At 45.0% G+C, this 19,888-nt stretch overlaps 3 protein-coding genes and 1 long non-coding RNA gene across 10 annotated transcripts in view; 2 read left to right on the forward strand and 2 right to left on the reverse strand.

The window, feature by feature from the left end:
- The window catches only part of myt1la (myelin transcription factor 1-like, a), a 36,498-nt gene extending 34,041 nt beyond the window's left edge, over positions 1–2,457 (reverse strand). The window contains exons 1-2 of one of the 4 annotated variants that reach the window (XR_001659687.1): positions 2,147–2,457; positions 1,938–2,037 (exon numbers count right to left, since the gene is read on the reverse strand). The gene's annotated coding sequence lies outside the window, so the exon portion shown is untranslated. Of the gene's footprint in view, positions 1–1,878; positions 2,038–2,146 lie in introns of those variants that run through there. The other 3 variants (XR_001659688.1, XR_001659686.1, XR_001659689.1) reach the window with 3 other exon arrangements.
- rnaseh1 (ribonuclease H1) lies at positions 1,271–15,764 on the reverse strand. 3 transcript variants are annotated; one of them, XM_016664348.1, is made up of 9 exons: positions 15,516–15,764; positions 14,617–14,759; positions 14,200–14,379; positions 13,570–13,669; positions 13,427–13,481; positions 6,711–6,795; positions 6,518–6,642; positions 6,297–6,441; positions 1,271–1,285 (listed from the first exon to the last, which is right to left on the reverse strand). In XM_016664348.1, the coding sequence occupies exons 1-8, from the start codon at positions 15,644–15,646 to the stop codon at positions 6,355–6,357; spliced, it is 906 nt and encodes a 301-aa protein (XP_016519834.1). In that variant the 5' UTR covers positions 15,647–15,764; the 3' UTR covers positions 1,271–1,285; positions 6,297–6,354. The 3 variants fall into 3 exon arrangements, with proteins under 3 accessions (XP_016519834.1, XP_016519835.1, XP_016519833.1); XM_016664349.1 differs by lacking the exon at positions 1,271–1,285 and adding an exon at positions 5,927–6,234 and having other exon boundaries at positions 6,303–6,441; positions 14,635–14,759; XM_016664347.1 differs by lacking the exon at positions 1,271–1,285 and adding an exon at positions 5,929–5,996.
- On the forward strand, positions 3,709–5,854 carry LOC107833924 (uncharacterized). 2 transcript variants are annotated; one of them, XR_001659693.1, is made up of 3 exons: positions 3,709–4,247; positions 4,438–4,538; positions 5,061–5,854. It is a non-coding gene; the product is annotated as an uncharacterized LOC107833924 (long non-coding RNA). The 2 variants fall into 2 exon arrangements; XR_001659694.1 differs by lacking the exon at positions 5,061–5,854 and having other exon boundaries at positions 3,709–3,886; positions 4,169–4,247; positions 4,438–4,652.
- A 102-nt stretch (positions 15,765–15,866) lies between the features above and the next one.
- The window catches only part of rps7 (ribosomal protein S7), a 7,403-nt gene continuing 3,381 nt past the window's right edge, over positions 15,867–19,888 (forward strand). The window contains 4 exon segments of the mRNA XM_007578441.1: positions 15,867–15,956; positions 16,666–16,751; positions 16,822–16,893; positions 17,238–17,388. Of these exon segments, the coding sequence (XP_007578503.1) occupies positions 16,677–16,751; positions 16,822–16,893; positions 17,238–17,388 (298 nt within the window). The 5' untranslated portion in view covers positions 15,867–15,956; positions 16,666–16,676.

Here is a 19,888-nt window from a genome sequence, read left to right on the forward strand (position 1 = left end):
CATGCAGCCTTGGACCGGACCTGCAGGATGAGTTATTGTACTGCACTGCTCATCTCTGCTGAATACAGAGGGACAAACAGGAGATTGAATTTATGTGGCTCTAGCAGCTCTAACATTTCTGTCTGTTGAGTTTTAATAAGAATCACAGAAACTGTTTTGGTTGCTCAAGTTTATGGGACGAGGTTTCCTGATCTCCTCGCTCATTAACTCTAGCTAAGTGGACAAAGCATTTGGTATGGTTTGATGCATCGTGTAGCCGGAAAAATAATGATAAAACAAAATAAAACCACTGTGATGCGTGACTACGAGGTCAGCGCGAAAACTCCACAAGTTAAACTGCTAACGCTGCGGCCAACCGGGACACAGCGCCACACGGTGGACAGCGAGTTGAGATGTAAACGCTGCACATAATGTTTTGTTCCCAAATATAAATCATTCTCAACGCTCCTCTGAAAGCGACGACAAGTTATTCCTGCGGTTCACATGGAGCTGCTCAACCAGAGCTAACGCAGCGGGTTTAAACTCTTACCTTGATGTGGAGTTCTCTAAAGAATCATAATCCCTCACAGTGGCTGATGTAAATATCTGGTCAGTCTGTGTCCAGTTTGAGTGAAAGGAGGCGATCTGTGCCGAGTTAAACTTCAGACATTCAGCTGCTCCAGCGTGTGATTGGTCCGCTCTGCCCGCTTTCAGTGCATCAACTATAAACCATCTTTTAGGAATAAATTTGCTCCACCAGTGAAACGCTCAGAGCAACAGAGACGCTTTCAATACAGATAACAAAAAAACAAGTATAATAATATTAAATAGTTATTTTCCTAAAAACAAAAACGAGCAACGCTTGGCCTGGTGGGGGGGCTAGTAAAGCATGGCGGGCCGCCAGGCTTATGATGCACTGGGGGAAACCCTGCACCTGGACCACTTTCTGGTGGTTGGAGAAACGGATCCGACAATCTGAACTGGTTTAAACGTTCACCGCCGTCACAGATCCGACCAATCAGACTCCAGTCTGGTCCGGTCTGGATGCTGACAGCCAAATCTGTTCTTGATGTTCCAGAAAAACATCTGGAAGGCTCTCCAGCACAGAAAGTTCTCCTGCATCACTTCCTGTTTCTGCCATCGAGGAATTCTGCAGAGATCTCTGAGTCAATAACCAGAACCTGACTAGACTGACCCAGAACCAGGCGGACCAGACCACTGGTCCATCTGGAACCGGAAACATTCAGATCAGGAACCCCAGAAACCAGACATACAGAACATTCTGGTCCAGAACCAGAAACACCAACTTCCCTCCAAACATCAGGAATGACCTTCAGACGACTGTGGAAACTCTGAAAGTTTTGTGGAACCAGATTCCTGAAGATGCCTCTGGTGTGAGACCCAAACCTGACCCAGTACTGATCCAGATCAGCACAGAACCGGAACATTTCTCTCAGATTTTCCTGACAGAGGATTGCTGTTTCCATGGAAACCGGGCCGGATGGGAATCAGCTGCAGGAAGTTGAGGGAATATCTGGATTAAATGACATCGGGACTTCATCTGGCAGCATCCCAGCTTCCCAACAGGATCGCCATGACAACTGGCAGGACCGCGAGGCATTCAGGGACCAGAAGAAACGTTGGGAATTGCCAAAACAGACTCTGCTGACCTGCAGACGGGACTCCAAGTATGAATGACCGGAGAAGCAGAGTGACATGAACAAATCATTCCGGAAAACCCGAATCTCTTGGAAAACTCCAGGAAAACGGCCAGATCAGCTCAACATTCCCAACGGAAAACACCTGGAAAACCACTGGCATCAGCTCAGGATGAACCTGGAATATTCCTGGGATTATCAGGAAATAATCCCAGCAGAACAGAACAAAGAGGAGAGACACCTGGAGACACCTGGACACAGACTGCTGCAGGAGCACAGAGCGGCGCCATGGAAACCTACAAGCTCTTCCTCCTCTCTTCTTCCTCTGGAGTCTGCAGCCTCTTTCTGTCAAGGTCTCCGCTCCGGTCCGGATCCTTTGTGACGCTGGGCCATGCCTTCACTGGGGGGGATGAGGATGCAGCAGATGAGGAGGAACAGGAGGATGAGGAGGGGCAGGAGGAGGATGAGGAAGAGCAGGATGAGGAGGAGGAAGAGGAGGGAGCGTTTACCTCTCAGTCTCCGGATCTTCTCCTGTCTTTATGTGTCGAGGACAGCGCGCAGTCAGGAGGCGCATTCAGCCTTCCTCCTCCTCCTCGCTGCTCCTGCATTCACTACAGCGCGCGCATCCTGTGAACGCGCCCCGTGAATGCGCACGCGTCCTGTGAGCGCGCGCCCCGTGAGTCGTGTCGCCTCCTCTCTTTGTTCAGCTCCGAGCAGAAACTCCGCGCTGATCTTCGGCTGCAGCATCCTCTTCCTCAGCGACGCTCCAGATGCTGAATCCTCTCCGGAACCGGAAGGTTCGGATCCGGACTGGTTCTGGTTTCACAAATAGGCAGGTTTTTAATAACTGAAGAATGTTTAACCATCAATAACACAAACATGATAATGATGATGTGTGTGTGACGTTTATAAAGTTACTCAGTCAAAAGTGAACAGAAATAGTCTGGGTTATTTGGCTCATCATAACAGAAACAATAGAAATTAATTTTTCTGTCATATTTTATTCATGACAATGTTTCATTTATTGTAAAACGTTTAATTAGTCAACTAAAAGTTCAGTATACCACCAAAATTCTAAACATTTAGTTACCACACTTAACCCAAGTATTTAGCTTGCTAACTAAATACTTTGACATTTATAAATAAATTAACATGTTGAAAGTATGACTGCAAAATTAACCTCTATTTTTCTTCTCCTATGGCAGCGTAATTATTAACTGTTTGAGTAACTGAGTAACAGATGAATCCTATTCCAGCCACTAGGCTAGCCGCTAGGCTAACAGTTAGCCCTAGCCGCTAGGCTAACAGTTAGCCCTAGCCGCTAGGCTAACAATTAGCCCTAGCCGCTAGTCTAACAGTTAGCCCTAGCCGCTAGGCTAACCGCTAGCCTATGGGCTAGCCGTAGCCGTTATCTTTGTTTGAAGAAAAACCGGTAGCGGGCGCAGCTCAAGTTCCTTTGTCTGTCCTCTCTGCCTCCTTCCTGTCGAACTACCATCTATAAACTGCCTGTAGTGCTACAATTATAATAGAAAATACACAAAAAAGATCGATAGGTTATTCTTCGTCTTCTTCTGTGACTGGCTGGTATCTCACTCAGAATTAATTTCTTTTGAATAACTGTGTTCATTTAAGGTGACGGAATATTATCTGATCAATTATTTTACAGGTCGAGAGTTTCTTTTTCTGTTAAAAAGAAAAGCCCTAGTCCTGACCACACCCCCACTTAACCCTCTCCACTAATCCCCACACTTGGTCACGCCCCTAAGCGTGCCATAGCCCCACCCACTTTGAGGAAGCGACCTCTCTGGGTCACGAAGGTTAGCTACACTTTAAGCTAACGATGTTTCATCAGGCCTGTTCACTGAAGAAACGGCCAGAGCTGAATCCAAACAGTTAATTTATTATGCAACAGGGAGGTGATTACTTTTTAACACGTTATCCTGAATTTATTCCGTTTTTATCCTGAAGTTATTCTGAGCTGAATAGAGGAAAGTTTTCTTTTCCTGAAAGTGAAGAAAAGTTTAGTTTAGATGTCTTCCTCTTCATCATCTTCTTCACTATCATCTGATCTCAGACGGTTCCGACCCAGTTGGACCAGAACCAGCAGCCTGCTGCTGTGTAGGTGTTCAGGTCCTGCAGCCTGCAGCGTCCACCCGCTCAGCCAGAGAAAGTCGTTGGACCATACCCCCCAGGCTCCCGGCTCCTTGTATGGGCGAGGAGCCATGACCTTTGACCTGCAGAAACTTCTGGTGTTGATTTAGAGTTTCTCTAAATTTTCTGATCTTTTTTGTCTGGGAAACTAAAGAACTCTGCAGACAGGGACAAAGTTAGCACACCCCTCTGCTAGTGGAACTTCCTGGGAATTTTTGTAGTTTTGACTGTTGTCCAGTTTTTTGCTCCTCTGGTAGTTTGACTCATCTAAGTGAAATGAGGAGTTTCTGGGCTTTAACTAGGCCATGTCAGGATTTTTCTTTTTGGAGATTCTTGAGTATTGGCTCAGTGCTGTGCTTCAGTCCATGCTTGCCTTTCAGATGTTCCTGCAGCTTCTGATACAGGAGCAGGAGTCATCATGGCGGGTGATCGACCAATCAGAAGAGGATTTGAAATATGGTGAGCTCCACTATTGGCTGTTTTGCTACAGCCAATAGTAAAACTGACTTTTTTCCAATTTATGTCTTCAACCCTGACATCATGTCAGTAAACTCAGAATATGACCACCAAGTTAATCTGTACAATAGTTATTTAATCTTAATTTATCATGGACTAATTTATATATTTGTATTTACTTATTTACTACCAGGCACACAGAAGTGATGAATCACCAATCAGAGGGGAGGAAGAGGAGCTTATGATGAAGGTCTTTGCTGGCACCGCCCCCTTTCCTCGTCACCTGTTCCTCAGGTAAACACCGCTGAAGGTTACAGGTCAACAGAACACGCTGCAGTACCGCTGCCGGCCACCAGGGGGACAAAACCAGCAGCAATAATTCATCAGCCAAATTTTCTCCTTCCGGTTCTGGAAAGAAACACGAGCTGGTTTTTATTTTGATATTAATAAAGAATACAATCTAAATATGTCAAATAAAACCCAATAGAACCAGAACATTTCAATGATAACAATAATAATTAGTGATTCCAACATTTAAGCACGATAAAAACATTTCAGTAACACTCAGCGTTTGGAGCAGAGCAGCTGCTGGGTGTTTCCTGCAGCTGCCTGTTAGTATGCAGCTCAGGTCTACAGCAGGCTGACGCCCAGAGAGCTGCGCTGCATCCCAACATGCTGCTGTTCCTCCCACTGAGGCTGCTGCAGGGAGGACTGGGCTGATCTGGGCCAAAACCAGCCTCAAACTGGGAGAACTGGCCATGGTGCTGACCTGCTGGATCCTGTCATAGTGTCAGATTAAGATCTTCTCTTTCCCAGCTCCGTCTTGGTCCCTGTTGTCATGGAAACAGACCCGTCTTGACATCATGCTGAGATCTGGAGGTTCTGGTCCTGCTGAGGGAGTCCAGTCCAAACGGAGCTGCTCAGAACTGCAGAGTGGACCTCCATCTCTCCTGGCTTTGCACATGAGGTGGGAAGTTCTGCAGAACTCCAGTCCGGTTCCTCCGGTCCACTCTGACCCGATTCCTCTGACCCAATATGCAAAGTTTATTTTCTCAGAAGGTTCTGAAGCAAAGCAGGTTTGATTCTACCGCTTTGCTTCCCTCCAGCTGCAGAGCTAATGAGCTGCGGAAGCATTGACCTTTGACCCCGCAGCGTGTGCCGCCGCTGGCAGGATCGCGGTGACCCGCTTGGCCAGGAGGCAGAGGTCAGAGGTCAGGGGAGGCTCTGCCTCAGCCTGCTACTGCCAGAGAGTTTTCAGAGCCAAACTGAGCGAGGTCAGAGTTCAGACAGAAACAGATTTACAAAATATTAAAGTTATTTCGAAACAAACTTCTTCGTCCAGTCAGCATACCTCCATGCTTAATCTGCCAGTGGTATGTATAGTTATGATCCTTGCTGCTAGTTAAACTAGAAAATTAACAAATCTTTTAATCTTCATCAGCCAATCAGAAGCAGGGATCATATTTAACTAACATTAATCCAGGGCTGCCCAAAGTCAGTCCTCGGCACCCTGCATGTTTTCCTTTTCTCCTTGGTGGTAGTAAAAACCTTTTCAGCAGGTCACTGTTCTTCAAATGAGCCGTCATTAAACAGGGAGGAACTGAAACACGCAGGACGGGCCTCCAGGACGACTTTGGGCACCACTGCTCTAATCCTTCAGGGAATAAAGACACACTTCTTTAGCCTTTTTAAACATTTTAATAAACGGTTAGAGAAACTCTCTTATGTTTTATCAGACAACAGAAACAGCAGCAGAATCAATAATCCTCCCGTCTCCGAATGGTGAGTTAATTATTCCCACAGATCCGACTGAAAGGCTTCAGTTCCATTTATGCAGCAAATATATCTTACTTCAGTTTCATCTCTAAACAGGGAAAACAATAATTAGCCAAACTGGTACCAGTAAGCTCCCAGTTTAACGTGATGATTGGTTCAGAATGCAGCAGTGCCCCCTGCTGGATAATGATGAGAACAGCAGGAGGATGAAAACCTGATCTCTGCTGTCATCTTCATAAATCTGGAATGGATGTGCCTTCGGCGTCATGGCTTGACGCAAACTCAACTTTATTCACTCTGAGCAGAAAGGAAATCAGAAAATATCAGAAACTTTTCATTGCGGCTCCTTGGCTGCTCCTTCCCTCGACAGCCGGTCCGCCATCTCGTTCCCGGTGAATCCCGCGTGGCCCGGGATGTGCATCTGCAGGGAGAGGGACAGTTAGGAGCACCCAGCTTTTTGTCCCAGCGGCCCGGCCCGGTTCGGCCCGGTTATTTACCCAGACCACGTCCAGCTCAGAGTTCAGCCGGTCCAGCGTCATGAAGTCTTCTTTGTTGGTGATCGGACCACCAGACTTCAGCCTCCAGCCGTTCACTTTCCAGGTCTTCACCCAACTGGTCACACCTGCAGGAGGTCAGAGGTCAGAGGTCACCTGGCCCCGCCACCTCCCAAGGTCCAGGACGATGACTCACCGTTGATGGTGAATTTGCTGTCAGTGTAGAGAACCAGCTTCTGGATGTGGTTCTGCCGGGCCAGTTCCAGAGCCCTGCAGGCCGCCTGGGGGGGAGACACTAACAAGTCACTAACCAGTTAACACAGGGGTGTCCAAACTTTTTGCAGAGGGGGCCAGATTTGGTGCGTTAAAAATGTAGGGGGGCTGACCTTGGCGGACGTCCTTTACATAGAACAGCAATATATTTAAACACATTTCAGGAAGCCATTCTGTGTTTCACATTTGCTTTTTATTTTAATTTCAGCGATCTTAAGCATGTCTTTAGGTTCATTTGAAACATGCATATCGTATGCAATTGAATAATCACTTCACTTTTTTAACACTAACTTTTTTCTAACGGTTAAACAGAAGTAATTGTACTCATGAGTGTAAATTACATTTGAAACATAAAAAATATCTAACCATGGCAGTTCAATATTTACAGAATTTTTAAATAACAGAAAAAGGAGCAAGTAATAGTCATAACATGTGCAGGGCTCATTTGAAATATGACATATTAGTAAATGTTGATTAGATTTTTAAAAGTTTCTTATTCTTCTTCAAATCAGACAAAACTGGTGTCAAATGTTTGTGCTACGTTTGTGCAGCAAAAATTTTCGTTTGTGCCGCTATCATTTTAAAGATATAAAGAAATGTTTCCAGAGGTCATCCAAGGTCAACCAACCCCCCACCTTCTTCAAATCAGACAAAATGGGTGTCAATCAACTCGGCTACGTTTGTGTTGATTTGTGCAGCAAAATATTTTGTTTGTGCTGCTTTGGCTTTGAAGATATTAATGAAAGTGTAAAGGTCAAAAGGTCAACCAGCACCCCAACTTTTATGAAATCCAACTTTCTTTATATCTTTAAAATGACAGCGGCACAAACGAAAATTTTTGCAGCACAAACCAGCACAAACATAGCACTAATGTTTGACACCGATTTTGTTTGATTTCATAAAAGTTGGGGGGCTGGTTGACCTTTTGACCTTTACACTTTCATTAATATCTTCAAAGCCAAAGCAGCACAAACGAAATTTTTTGCTGCACAAATCAACACAAACGTAGCCGAGTTGATTGACACCAATTTTGTCTGATTTGAAGAAGGTGGGGGGGCCAACTTCACTCAGGTGAATTTATGACTCATTTTGATCTTAAAAAACAAAAACAAAATGTATCCAGAGACTTACTGTAAATGACAAATGACTTGTCTGCATTAATGTGATACTGAGATGTGGACTGCAGCACAAGGGCCAGGTCTGGCTCAAAGGCAGCGGTGTTGATGCGCAAGATGTCTCTTAAGTGAGAGTTATTTAAGTTCACAACCCAGAATGTCTTCTCACAAATACGTAGAAAAGTGTTGCAACCCGTCCCGTAAAATACGGACCGTGCCGTATGGAACTGAAACGGAACGCGCTTTGTTCCGTATTAATGTGTAATGACAAAGAGATGGTCCCCGAGTACTTTATATAGTCGGCTGCCCCAGTCACTGTTTCACTCACGGTGTTGGGATATTGCGCCCAACTGCTTTCTGGGTAACACAGTCCCCCCACCTGACAGGTGGGAACCCTAACGTCGACCCAAACAAGCTTAGCATTTTCTTACCAAACCGAATCTCTGTCCTTGTCCAGCTGTCGGTAAAAGTTGGCGAGAGAAAGCTGCTGGTGCCGAACTGCTTGTTTGAGAGACATGCAGCCACGTGGGATTTTAGGGGGCGTTTCTGGGCAGAGCTTGGTAAGGTCCATGAGCTCCAGCTGCATATGGTCCGAGTCACAGGGCTGCTGCCCTCTAGTGGGTAAACGAGGAACAGCGTGTAGTGTGTAAGCTCCACCCTATGCAGGTAACAGTACTGCTGCCCAACGTATTAATTCTACGTGCGGGCCAGACGTCATTGATTTTATGACAGAGGCTGCGGGCCGGATGAAATTTGACCACGGGCCGCATTTGGCCCCCGGGCCGGACTTTGGACATATCTGAGTTAACAAGTCCCTAACGAGTCACTAACCAGTCATTAACCGATGTATCGGAGAGACTTTAGAGAAGATTGAAATCTATAATCTTCCTGACCTAAGACATTCTGTTTCTGAATTGGCTTTCCCTGTGTGGCCCTGGATGGGCTGCATATTTCTAATCTCCTTGAAGATATGTAACCATAATGCTCTTCCCTCCTCACCCCCTCCTGTATCCATGCAGCTGAGCGCTCCTAAGGACATTCCTAGATAACATCTTATCGGACTCTGCCAGGAGGCTGAGCAACGTGGTTTCATGGCCCTGTGACGTCACCGCCTTCACTCATGACTTTGTTTTGCCCCTTTGTTTTGTCTGAATGTTGCAATTTGCCCTAATGTGTCCTTTCTTCTTTTTCCTTTGGTTTATTTTGTTTGCATTTCCTTTTAATTCATGTGAAGCACTTTGAATTGCCTTGTTGATGAAAATGTGCTACATAAATAAAATTACCTTACCTAACCAGTTAACGAGTCACCAGTCATTAACCAGTGAACGAGTCCCATTTTTTTCTGAGATTAATTTATTAAATTTTCGTTTTGATTAAAATGTAAGCTTTTAGACTCAGACTTAATTATTTTAACTGANCAGTTCCAGAGCCCTGCAGGCCGCCTGGGGGGGAGACACTAACAAGTCACTAACCAGTTAACACAGGGGTGTCCAAACTTTTTGCAGAGGGGGCCGGATTTGGTGCGTTACAAATGTAGGGGGGCCGACCTTGGCGGACGTCCTTTACATAGACCAGCAATATATTTAAACACATTTCAGGAAGCCATTCTGTGTTTTACATTTGCTTTTTATTTTAATTTCAGCCATCTTAAGCATGTATTTTGGTTCATTTGAAACATGCATATCAATTGAATAATCACTTAACTTCACTTTTTTAACACTTTAACTTTTTTCTAATGGTTAAACAGAAGTAATTGTACTCTTGAGTGTAAATTACATTTGAAACATAAAAAATCTCACCATGGCAGTTCAATATTTACAGAATTTTTAAATAAAATAACAGAAAAAGGAGCAAGTAATAGTCATATCAACAAGTGCAGGGCTCATTTGAAATATGACATATTAGTAAATGTTGATTAGATTTTTAGAAGTTTCTTATTCTGGAGTGAAAACTTGTCTGAATTTATGACTTATTTTGATCTTTAAAAAAAACAAAATTTATCCAGAGACTTATTGTAAATGACAAATGACTTGTCTGCATTAATGTGATACTGAGATCTGGACTGCAGCACATGGGCCAGGTCTGGCTCAAAGGCAGCGGTGTTGATGCGCAAGATGTCTCTTAAGTGAGAGTTATTTACGTTCACAGCCCAGAATGTCTTCTCACAAATACGTGGAATAGTGTTGCAACCCGTCCCGTAGAATATGGGACCGTGCTGTATTGAACTGAAACGAGACGCGATTTGTTCCGTAATGACAAAGAGGTGGTCCCCGAGTACTTTATATAGGCGGCTGCCCCAGTCATTGTTTCACTCACGGTGTTGGGATATTGCGCCCAACTGCTTTCTGGGTAACACAGTCCCCCCCCACCCCACCTGACAGGTGGCAACCCTAACGTCGACCCAAACAAGCTTAGCATTTTCTTACCAAACCGAATCTCTCGAAACCTGTCCTTATCCAGCTGTCGGTAAAAGTTGGCGAGAGAAAGCTGCTGGTGCCGACCTGCTGGCGGCTCTCTGCAGCTTAATGGACCTTACCACAGGAGCCGCGTTTCATTGGCTAATGCCCATTTCACGTCACAGCGTAGCTACCACGTGCGTGACCGTCTCACAAACACAAGCTACAGTAGTAAACACATGCTAATGTACATTGTGGACTAGCAGACCGGCAGAAAGTTTTTGCGTCAGCAATCAAATAAGAATGGTTCTCCACTGTCAGAGGGGAATCTGTTCAGGCGATGTCAGGTATCCTGATCGTATTTGTGGAACTAAAATTCACAGATTTCCAAAATCTGAAACGGAAAGTCTTGCTTGGATCAAAGCTTGTGCACGACCGCATTTGCAGCTCAACCGTCGTAGGATCAATAAGAACAAAGGAGTGTGTGCTGGTGTAAGTATTATTGCTTTGCTTTCTTTGTGTTTAGTGAATGGGGATATTTTGAGTGATTGTTTATCCATTTGAGATTCTGATTTACAGCTTCAGTAATAAACACATTCATTATGAAAACCTTTTAGCTAAGTACAGCATAATGGCAGTACGATACACCTTGAAGCCTGTCTGTTACACAGTCTTACGTTAACTGAGCAGATCAATATGCAATGTGTACCATATCTGACATGCATTAAAGATTTTATTTTACCTGAAAAGGCTTTTTAGTAAACTGTAATCGTGTTAGCCACGCTAGCACCGAGTATCAGGCCTAGGCACACTCAAACATTTGCCAACAACAGAATCACTGATTCCAAAAGTAACCCTCAAAACCATGAATGCCCGACTTACCCAGCCTTGCAAGAACAACAGGCATCAGTGATCTTGTCCACAGTATATTTATGCTGAGGGTGTACAGATCTGCTGTTTTCCTCATCCACCGGTAGCATTTAGCTGCGACGCGCTCAATGTTGGAGGCATTGCGTGGCTCAAACACCTTGATTTCGTCCATAAAAGATGATATGAACTTGTTGGTTCCCCTCTCCATTGTCGTGGCTGATATTTTTTGAAAATTCGGCAGAAATGCTAATCGACTCAGAAATACTCTGCAGAGACGAAGTGACTCTCTGCAGTCACTTCGTCTCTGCAGAGGCTAATCTCTGCTAGGCTTTGTTTGTGAGCCATGCAGCCACGTGGGATTTTAGGGGGCGTTTCTGGGCGGAGCTTGGTAAGGTCCATGAGCTCCAGCTGCATATGGTCTGAGTCACAGGGCTGCTGCCCTCTAGTGGGTAAACGAGGAACAGCGTTTAGTGTGTAAGCTCCGCCCTATGCAGGTAACAGTACTGCTGCCCAACGTATTAATTCTACGTGCGGGCCAGACGTTGATTTTATGACAGAGGCTGCGGGCCGGATGAAATTTGACCACGGGCCGCATTTGGCCCCCGGGCCGGACTTTGGACATGTCTGAGTTAACAAGTCCCTAATGAGTCACTAACCCAGTCATTAACCGATGTATCGGAGAGACTTTAGAGAGGATTGAAATCTATAATCTTCCCGACCCACATTCTGCTTCTGAATTGGCTTTCCCTGTGTGGCCTTGGAAGGGCTGCATATTTCTAATCTCCTTGAAGATATGCAACCATAATGTAACCCCCTCCTGTATCCATGCAGCTGTGGAGCTGAGCGCTCCTAAGGACACTCCTAGATAACATCTTATCGGACTCTGCCAGGAGGCTGAGCAACATGGTTTCATGGCCCTGTGACATCACCGCCTTCACTCATGACTTTGTTTTGCCCCTTTGTTTTGTCTGGATGTTGCCATTTGCCCCAATGTGTCCTTTCTTCTTTTTGCTTTGGTTTATTTTGTTTGCATTTCCTTTTAATTCATGTGAAGCACTTTGAATTGCCTTGTTGATGAAAATGTGCTACATAAATAAAATTAACTTACCTAACCAGTGAACGAGTCACCAGTCATAAACCACTGAACGAGTCCCATTTTTTTCTGAGATTAATTTATTAAATTTTCGTTTTGATTAAAATGTAAGCTTTTAGACTCAGACTTAATTATTTTAACTGAATACTGTATTTTCCAGACTATAAGGCGCACCGGATTATAAGACGCATGGTAAGACATACGGTCAACAACAACAAAAAAAAGGTAACTGAAACAAAACAGTAAGTTTAGTTGAACTTTATTCGACTATGTAATACAGTCACCTTATTTTATGTTCTTCTTCCATCAAAGTCCTCCTCTATTGTATCTGAATTGAACAGCATGTTTCTCCATCAAACATGCCAGGTTCCCTCTCATCATCGGAGTCGGACTCGTTTCCAGGTGGCTGTTCAGCAGCGATGCGGCATTAGTGAAGCTCAGACAGTTAAGGCCGATGCATTAGCCAGGCATCCACCATCCATCCACACATGGAGGCGTAACTCGCCCGGCGCCGCCTCCCATCTCAGTAAACGTGTGTTCAGTCTGTCGTCCATCGATCCCACGCCGCTCCCAACTTCTGTTTGAACGGCCTGTTTACACCGATGTCCAGCGGTGGGAGTTCTTCTGTTAATCCTCCCGGAATGACAGAAAACTCAGAATCAGTTTGCTTCACTTCCTTTTTCAGTCGCAGTGAGACGGGCGCGCATGGAGTCGTAGATGAACAGGGACGGTGATGTGTAGAAAAACCGATTTGGTTTTTACTGAGGCTATGCTGCAGAACTCGGACAACAATCCCTGATTGGTTTATCGCTGCCGGCGTACGAACTTTACACTTTACTTCTCTGTGTCGGACAGATTTTAGAATTCAGTGCACAGATAAGGCGCACCGGATTATAAGGCACACTGCTGATTTTTGAGAAAATGTAAGGCTTTTAGGTGCCTTATAGACTGGAAAATACGGTAATAAAACTAACGGCAGTACATCATCCAAAACAGGAAGAAATAAAAGGATTTTGCTGCACTACATCAGTTGAGCCATTAGAGGGCACTGGATCAGAACCAGTTCATCCTGACAAATCGGGTTCCAGTTGTTTTTAAAGCCACACTCTGTTCTCATGTTGATTGGACCGTGTTTCTGAGGCGGGATGTGATGGGCGGGTCTTACCTGAATCTCTGCTCTCTGATTGGTCTGTCGCCCCTGCAGCCGTTCTGCAACATTTCTGGCCAACAGGCAGCAGCTGGTTACTTCCTCACAGCGTTAGTGCTAGCAGCAGCTAGTTGAGGGTGTGTTGGTGTGTGTGGACTCACAGTGGGTGGTTCCGGCCCCAGTACACCCCGATCCCGGCCCGGGCCCGATCACGCCCATTGGCTGAGCAGCAGCCGTCGGTGTACACCACCACGGCATCACCTGGAGGGTCAGCAGCAGGTTGGAGGTCAGTCTGGGAGTGCCCACTACTCTAATTAGCAGAGCTAATTTTTTAGCATTGAGCACTTTTGCTAATTTTGAAAATGTTTAGCATACTTAGCTTCCCCTAAAATTATTTTTTTTCTCATGAATTGTATAGCGATAATTTAGTTGCATGTTTTGATAACTTTCAGTTGAAAAAAGTTCAACATCCGTGTTGAAGTTTTGGTTTTAAACTGTTAATAATTTGATCCTGTGGAGGGCAATATGGTCCTGTACCACACCTAGTGAGTGCCAATATGGCTGAAGTTAGCATTTTAGCATTATCTTCCACTAAACACCACGTTGACATGACGCTTCATCTTTAGTTTCCACTTTATACCGTGTTAGTATAGCGCTTTAGCATTAGCAGAATTAAATTAATGATTAGTGCTTCAGGGTCAGCGCAGCTAGCTTTTTAGCACCACTAGCTAGCTAGTGGTGCCAACCACTGGAGGCCACAGCTCAGGATGAAACTATCATCGTCATCGTACCCATGTAGGTGAACCCATCACTGCTTCCTGCTAACGAGGTCTCTGATGGCTTTGCTCGTTTAGGCTGAAGCTCCGCCCCCTCCTCTGGGTGGGGCCTCTTCTTTCCTAGCGGGATGCACTCCACTCTCTCTGGGCCCCGTCTGGGGAGCAGAGAGACGTCTGTCTCTCCAGGCCGGGTCCCTGATGGGAACAGAACCATTCCAGAGGAATCAGGTCCAGTTCTGCTAAAAGGTTTCAGCCGATTCAAAAACGCTGCAGCAGAGGTTCTGATGAAAACACAGAGATCATGTTTCTTTCATTGCAGGTCCGTCATCTCTCTGATCGGTCCAGATGTTCCTACCAGAACCATTCAGAGCAAACTTGCAGGATTACTGCTGGTTCCTAGATGTTCTAGAGGCAGAACCTTTAGTTCCTCACCTGTCTGGACCGACTCACCTGTGCTGTGGTCTGGAACCGCAGACGAGTCTTCTCCTCTGAAGAACGCCCAGGCGTCTCGTTCTGATCCAAACTTCTTAAACGATGCAGCTGGAAACTTGTCCACCTGGATCTTACACTCTTCCCTGGAAGAACAACCAGAACCAGGAAAGTCATCGGAATTTTAGGCCCAACATTTCTCCAGAACTCTTTCCAGAATGTTCTTGTTCTGACCCAGTGAAATCTTTAGAACCTTTTGGATTTAACCCATTTCTCCTTCCTAACAGTGTCTGTCACCATCCACTGTTGGAGGACTTCCTCTTTTCTGTCCAATCAGAACCCAGAGATCAGTGAAACACGCCCACTCTCATTCACTCCCAGTAAATGACTGTGTAACAGCTTTTAAACCCTGCTAGAGAATCACTTTAGCAACAACTGACTGCTAGTTTTTCCTTCTACTGAACTTTCTACTTATATACTACTCCGTGAACAATATTGACCATTTCCTACAATACTCAGTTCCTCCACGGCTGTTTAGACCATAAAACAATATTTCTAAATTAAATTAGATTTTTCTCTGACTATTTTAACTAAATGCTGCGTTTCTGTTGACTGTAAGCGAGAATCAACTAAACTAATGGCTTAAATGTATCAGTCTGTAATAAACGCATACAATATAAGCTTTACTTTTGATCTAAATTATTGAAATAGATTAATTTTAACTGACATAATAATTAGACGCGGCTGGTGAGGTGTGAATACTAAACTGTGGTTCCGAAAGCAGCAGCCTGAGAAAACACTCAGAACCACCACCCGGTTCTGGATTATTATGACGTCACAATAAACCTAGTTCCTATCCGTAATTAGTTAAAAGCTTCCAGACAGCCGGTACCGATCGTCACCATGACTTGTAGACTCCGGGTTTGATTCCCTTCCTGACAGCGTAGAAGAACTTTCCTTTCGGGTTCGGCATGTCTGAAGAGCTGCAGAACCTCTTGAGAACTGTCCGAACCGGAGTCCAAATCCGGAACATCAGCGGAACCAGCAGAGTGTCATGTTAGGCCTAAATGTGGAGAAGTTGGCCGTAAACCCGATAATTAACAGCAGCAATGCTTCTAATTTTCTTCTTCTTGTTCTCCTTTCCTTTTTATGGCGGTTGGCAAACAACTTATAGGTGCATTACCGCCACCTTCCAGATAGACGTTCTACTAATTTTACTCTCGCGATATCTTAACTTAACGGCGTACATATGTAATTCTCGCGATGCTAATGATCAGCGACGCGATTGGATTAATTCAAGTCTCGCGATGTTCCGGTCTCTTCCTTGGCCGTCGCTGACACAGGTTAGTCGTGTTATTTTCACAGCACGAAAGATTTCTGATCTTAAATGTCCTTTAAAGGTGTTTTGTTGTTGCTTCAACAACCAGAACTTCCCATTTGGACTCTGATACCTCAGATTAAGATATTTGCAGTAGCGGATGGTTTCGTTAGAGGTGTATTTACAGCGTAGTAGCGGAGGGACTGTGTTAGCGGGAGAAGCTAGGCCGAGCGTGTGTTCAGTCAGCTACTGCTGGAGAATAAACTGGGAATTAACTACTAAACTGGTCCGACAGTTTCACCTTAGAACCTCCGAGCTGGGACCAGTGTAGCGGTTAGGTCGCTGCAGGAGGAGAACTGGAACCATTTCAAACTTGTTTACTGGTAGTTCAGGTCGGCAGCAACTGAGACCAGCTTACCGGTTATTCTGGAACCAGTTTAGATGTTCCTGAGTCAGATTTTATTCAAAAATACTTTGTTAATGTAACTTAAATCATCCAAGTCTTTTAAGAGTATTGTGGGTGGTGATGCTTCGGGCACGAATAATTTCTGGTAGCAGTCAGTGTTCCAACGAATCAGAACAGGCCTCTGACTGAGTACTTGCTGTATAACAGTCTAACACAGCTTGATATCCCCCAGCAACACATCCAGCTAGCCCTGCTAATCCTTTTACTGTTCCTCTTTAAATATGTGATGAATTGACCTCTGACCTCTAACCTCTCTGTTTTTGTGCAGAGACTAAGGCCATGTTCAGTACCAGCGCTAAGATAGTGAAGCCGAATGGCGAGAAGCCTGATGAGTTTGAGTCTGGAATCTCCCAGGTAAGAGCCGTCAGTCGGCCAACTTGGTGCCGGTTCTGTTCACCTGCTGACCTGGACCTTTCTCCTCCAGGCTCTGTTGGAGCTGGAGATGAACTCCGACCTGAAGGCCCAGCTGAGGGAACTGCACATCACCGCAGCTAAGGTGGGAATTCTGCTGAACGTTTTCCGTTTTCCCGACATGGACACCTGGGGGCGTGGCCTCCAGCTCTGTCCTGGTGGCCAATGGGAGCGCAGCTCTGCGCCGTGACGTCCAATCCCGTTCCACGATGTCGGACAGTAAGCTCCGCCCCCGGCTGCCGGCGTGGCGAGCGTCCTGCATATTCCTACGCCTTCCCAGAGTCCTTTGGGCCGTTACTGGGGAGACAAACCATGCAGGACACAGACGGCTCCGGTTCCATCTGGATCCGGATCCACTCCGTGTTGTGGATGCTTTGCAGCAGTTCAGCGTGTTGCTGGCGGCTGACGGAGCGTTCCTCTGTGTTGCAGGAGATCGAGGTGGGCGGCAGCCGCAAAGCCATCATCATCTTCGTCCCGGTTCCTCAGCTCAAGTCCTTCCAGAAGATCCAGGTCCGCCTGGTCCGGGAGCTGGAGAAGAAGTTCAGCGGGAAGCATGTCGTCTTCATTGCACAGGTGAGGGGTCAAAGGTCAGAAGGTGGGAACCTCGGGTTGGGTTCCAGACCCTGTTCAGTTCAGGATGTGGAGCTAGCGTTGCAGCTAACATGAATGAACTGATCGATTATTCTGACAGGATAAAAAAATATTTTCATTTAAGCAATTATGATTTTTTACATAATATTTGAAATTCATAAAAATACAAATAAACATTTGAAATGGTTCCTTAGATAAAACATTTTCTTAACTAAAAGTCAATAGCAGCGATAAATCTGCTGAAGATCAATATGGGTGACGCTCCGATCGGGTTCTTTGCTGCCGATTCCGATCACAGATCTCTGCCGATCACCTGGATTGGCTGTTAATGTTTCGCTTTAGGCATAAATGATTCTGTTATCTGGCAAAATGGACAAATGATCTGGCAATAAATTCACCAAATTTAGACCTTTTAGACATATTTCAATACACGTCTAGAGTCTGTTTTCAGCTCCTGCTGCAGCTGCTCGCTGTGAGAGCTCACCGTCTGGAGGCTGAGCCCGTCTGGGAAATATTACCACCAGTAGCGACGGTCCGACAGCAGAACCAGAACCAGAACCGGCGTCTCACTCCGCAGCTCCAAGACTTGAATTATTGTTGGGGTTATTTTAGCTTTCTGACCGTGATGCTAATCCGGTGAGTGTTGGTAGCTGCGCTGCTCTACCTGCTGATGGGTCCGGATGTCTTTGGTTCCTGCACTGATGCAGCCAAATCAGTCAAGTTCTTGTTTTTAAATATCATATTAGATTCGTGGTGTTGATGCGTCGTGTCGTGCTTCACCCCGAGGTAATTCTCCACCGCGACTCGCAAACGTCCCCAATCAGTTAAAGTTCCTCACTACAGGAGAGCAGCTGCAGGCTGAGAAGGGAGACGCAGGTGATCAGTTTGTGATCGGCAACAAGAGACAGCGATCGATCACCGATCATACACTTTCTCACAGAAATCAGCCGAAGGATCTGATCTGCTGATTATTGATCTGCTTGCTAAACGTGATTAATAGATTTCTTTACAGAAGCTAAACTGGAGCAGAAACAGAACAGATCTTCAGATTCATGTCGGATGGAAAATGTTTTGGCTTCATTGCTGTTCTTTCAGCAAATTATCTTCAAGTCTGAATACTCCAGTTACTGATGAAGTGATTATTAAATTAGTTGCTGATTATTTTTAAAAATTTGTTAATCAGTTCATTTGTAGTAGGAACTGATCCTTCACAATAAAAGTCTGGATCTGCTGAATCATTCAGTAACGTTTGGTTGACTGATGATTAGTCAGCTGATCACCAGATGCAATCTGATTAATTCAGTCATGACTGCAGAAATTTAATTTACAAAAAATGCTAACATCCCATTAAAGAAAATGCTGAAGTTTGTTTTTCTATAGTTTAAGACCAAATCGAGAAAGAAAGTTTCTCTAAGCTTTAAAATGGCAGAATGTTTAAAAAATGTCATCTTTCTTCAAAATGATGTAATATTTTAATCCCTTGGTGAGTTTTATTTAGCTGGACTGAAGGCAGAACCTATGGAGGACAGATCCTGCCAAAACTGGCAATAAATAAATAGCTTAATAAAGTAATGTGGCAGATATGGCCGAAAAAAACATCAGAATTAATACAGGTGAAAAGGAGAAATATCAGACAAAATAATATGGAAATAAAAGAGCAAACAGGATTGGAACTAAAATGGAAACTACTGATAAATACTGTTTAGTAATAATCTGTTACTCTATAATCAAATAAGTTGATTATAAACATTTATAAGAAACTGAAATATATGAAACATGGTAATCTTTTCTAGGGTTAAAGTTCAGAATTATGAGCCTGCAGCTGATTTTCCTCTAAGTAAAAGAATAAAATGGCTTTTGGATAGTTTATTATCTGGCTTTACTGTTAAAGTTGTTAGAACGCGAAGTGAGTCTGTGAGGGTCGCCAACCCGAATCTTATTGGTCAGTTTGCTTTTATGTGGCGGCTTGGTGTCTTTCTGTAGCTGAAAGCGAATCATGGAGGTTGATCCTCCTGTGGCTCTAAGAGCCGTTTGGATCTGAGCTACTTACCGTGTGCGGTTCTGCCTGGTCGCCGGTTCTTGAGCTTTTTTTCTGTGGTTTGGTGAACTGAAGAGCTGAGGAGTCACCCAGTCGGATGCCATGACATCTGCTGGACCTGGGAATCTCCGATCTCCCATGGATCACATAGGCTCTGCTGTGGTGTTTATTATTTAGCATAATTTAAAACAGCCCGCCTCTAATCGCACTGAGCTGTTATCGTCATAAAGGTGGAGCAACAACGTTCATGTCTGTATCAAAGTCGTGCTTCTTCCTCTTCCTGATCTGGACGGTTCACATTTCCTGTTTATGCATCAATATTCCCAGTGTGAACTGGTGCAGCTCCAGTCCAATGACCCGACATGGACACCTGGGGGCGTGGCCTCCAGCTCTGTCCTGGTGGCCAATGGGAGCGCAGCTCTGCGCCGTGACGTCCAATCCCGTTCCACGA

Source organism: Poecilia formosa, unplaced genomic scaffold (genome assembly GCF_000485575.1).
Source record: "Poecilia formosa unplaced genomic scaffold, Poecilia_formosa-5.1.2 Scaffold480, whole genome shotgun sequence".
Taxonomy (NCBI): Eukaryota; Metazoa; Chordata; class Actinopteri; order Cyprinodontiformes; family Poeciliidae; genus Poecilia; species Poecilia formosa.

What these genes read in the sequence shown, in the direction of transcription:
- rnaseh1 (XM_016664348.1), bottom strand. Translation starts at nt 15,646, where the DNA reads ATGTTCCGGATTTGGACTCCGGTTCGGACAGTTCTCAAGAGGTTCTGC. An exon ending in CAGCAAATTCACCATCAACG is followed by an intron (nt 6,643 to 6,710) that starts GTGAGTCATCGT and finishes GACCTCCTGCAG; the next exon opens with GTGTGACCAGTTGGGTGAAG. An exon ending in CTGAGCTGGACGTGGTCTGG is followed by an intron (nt 6,442 to 6,517) that starts GTAAATAACCGG and finishes CTCTCCCTGCAG; the next exon opens with ATGCACATCCCGGGCCACGC.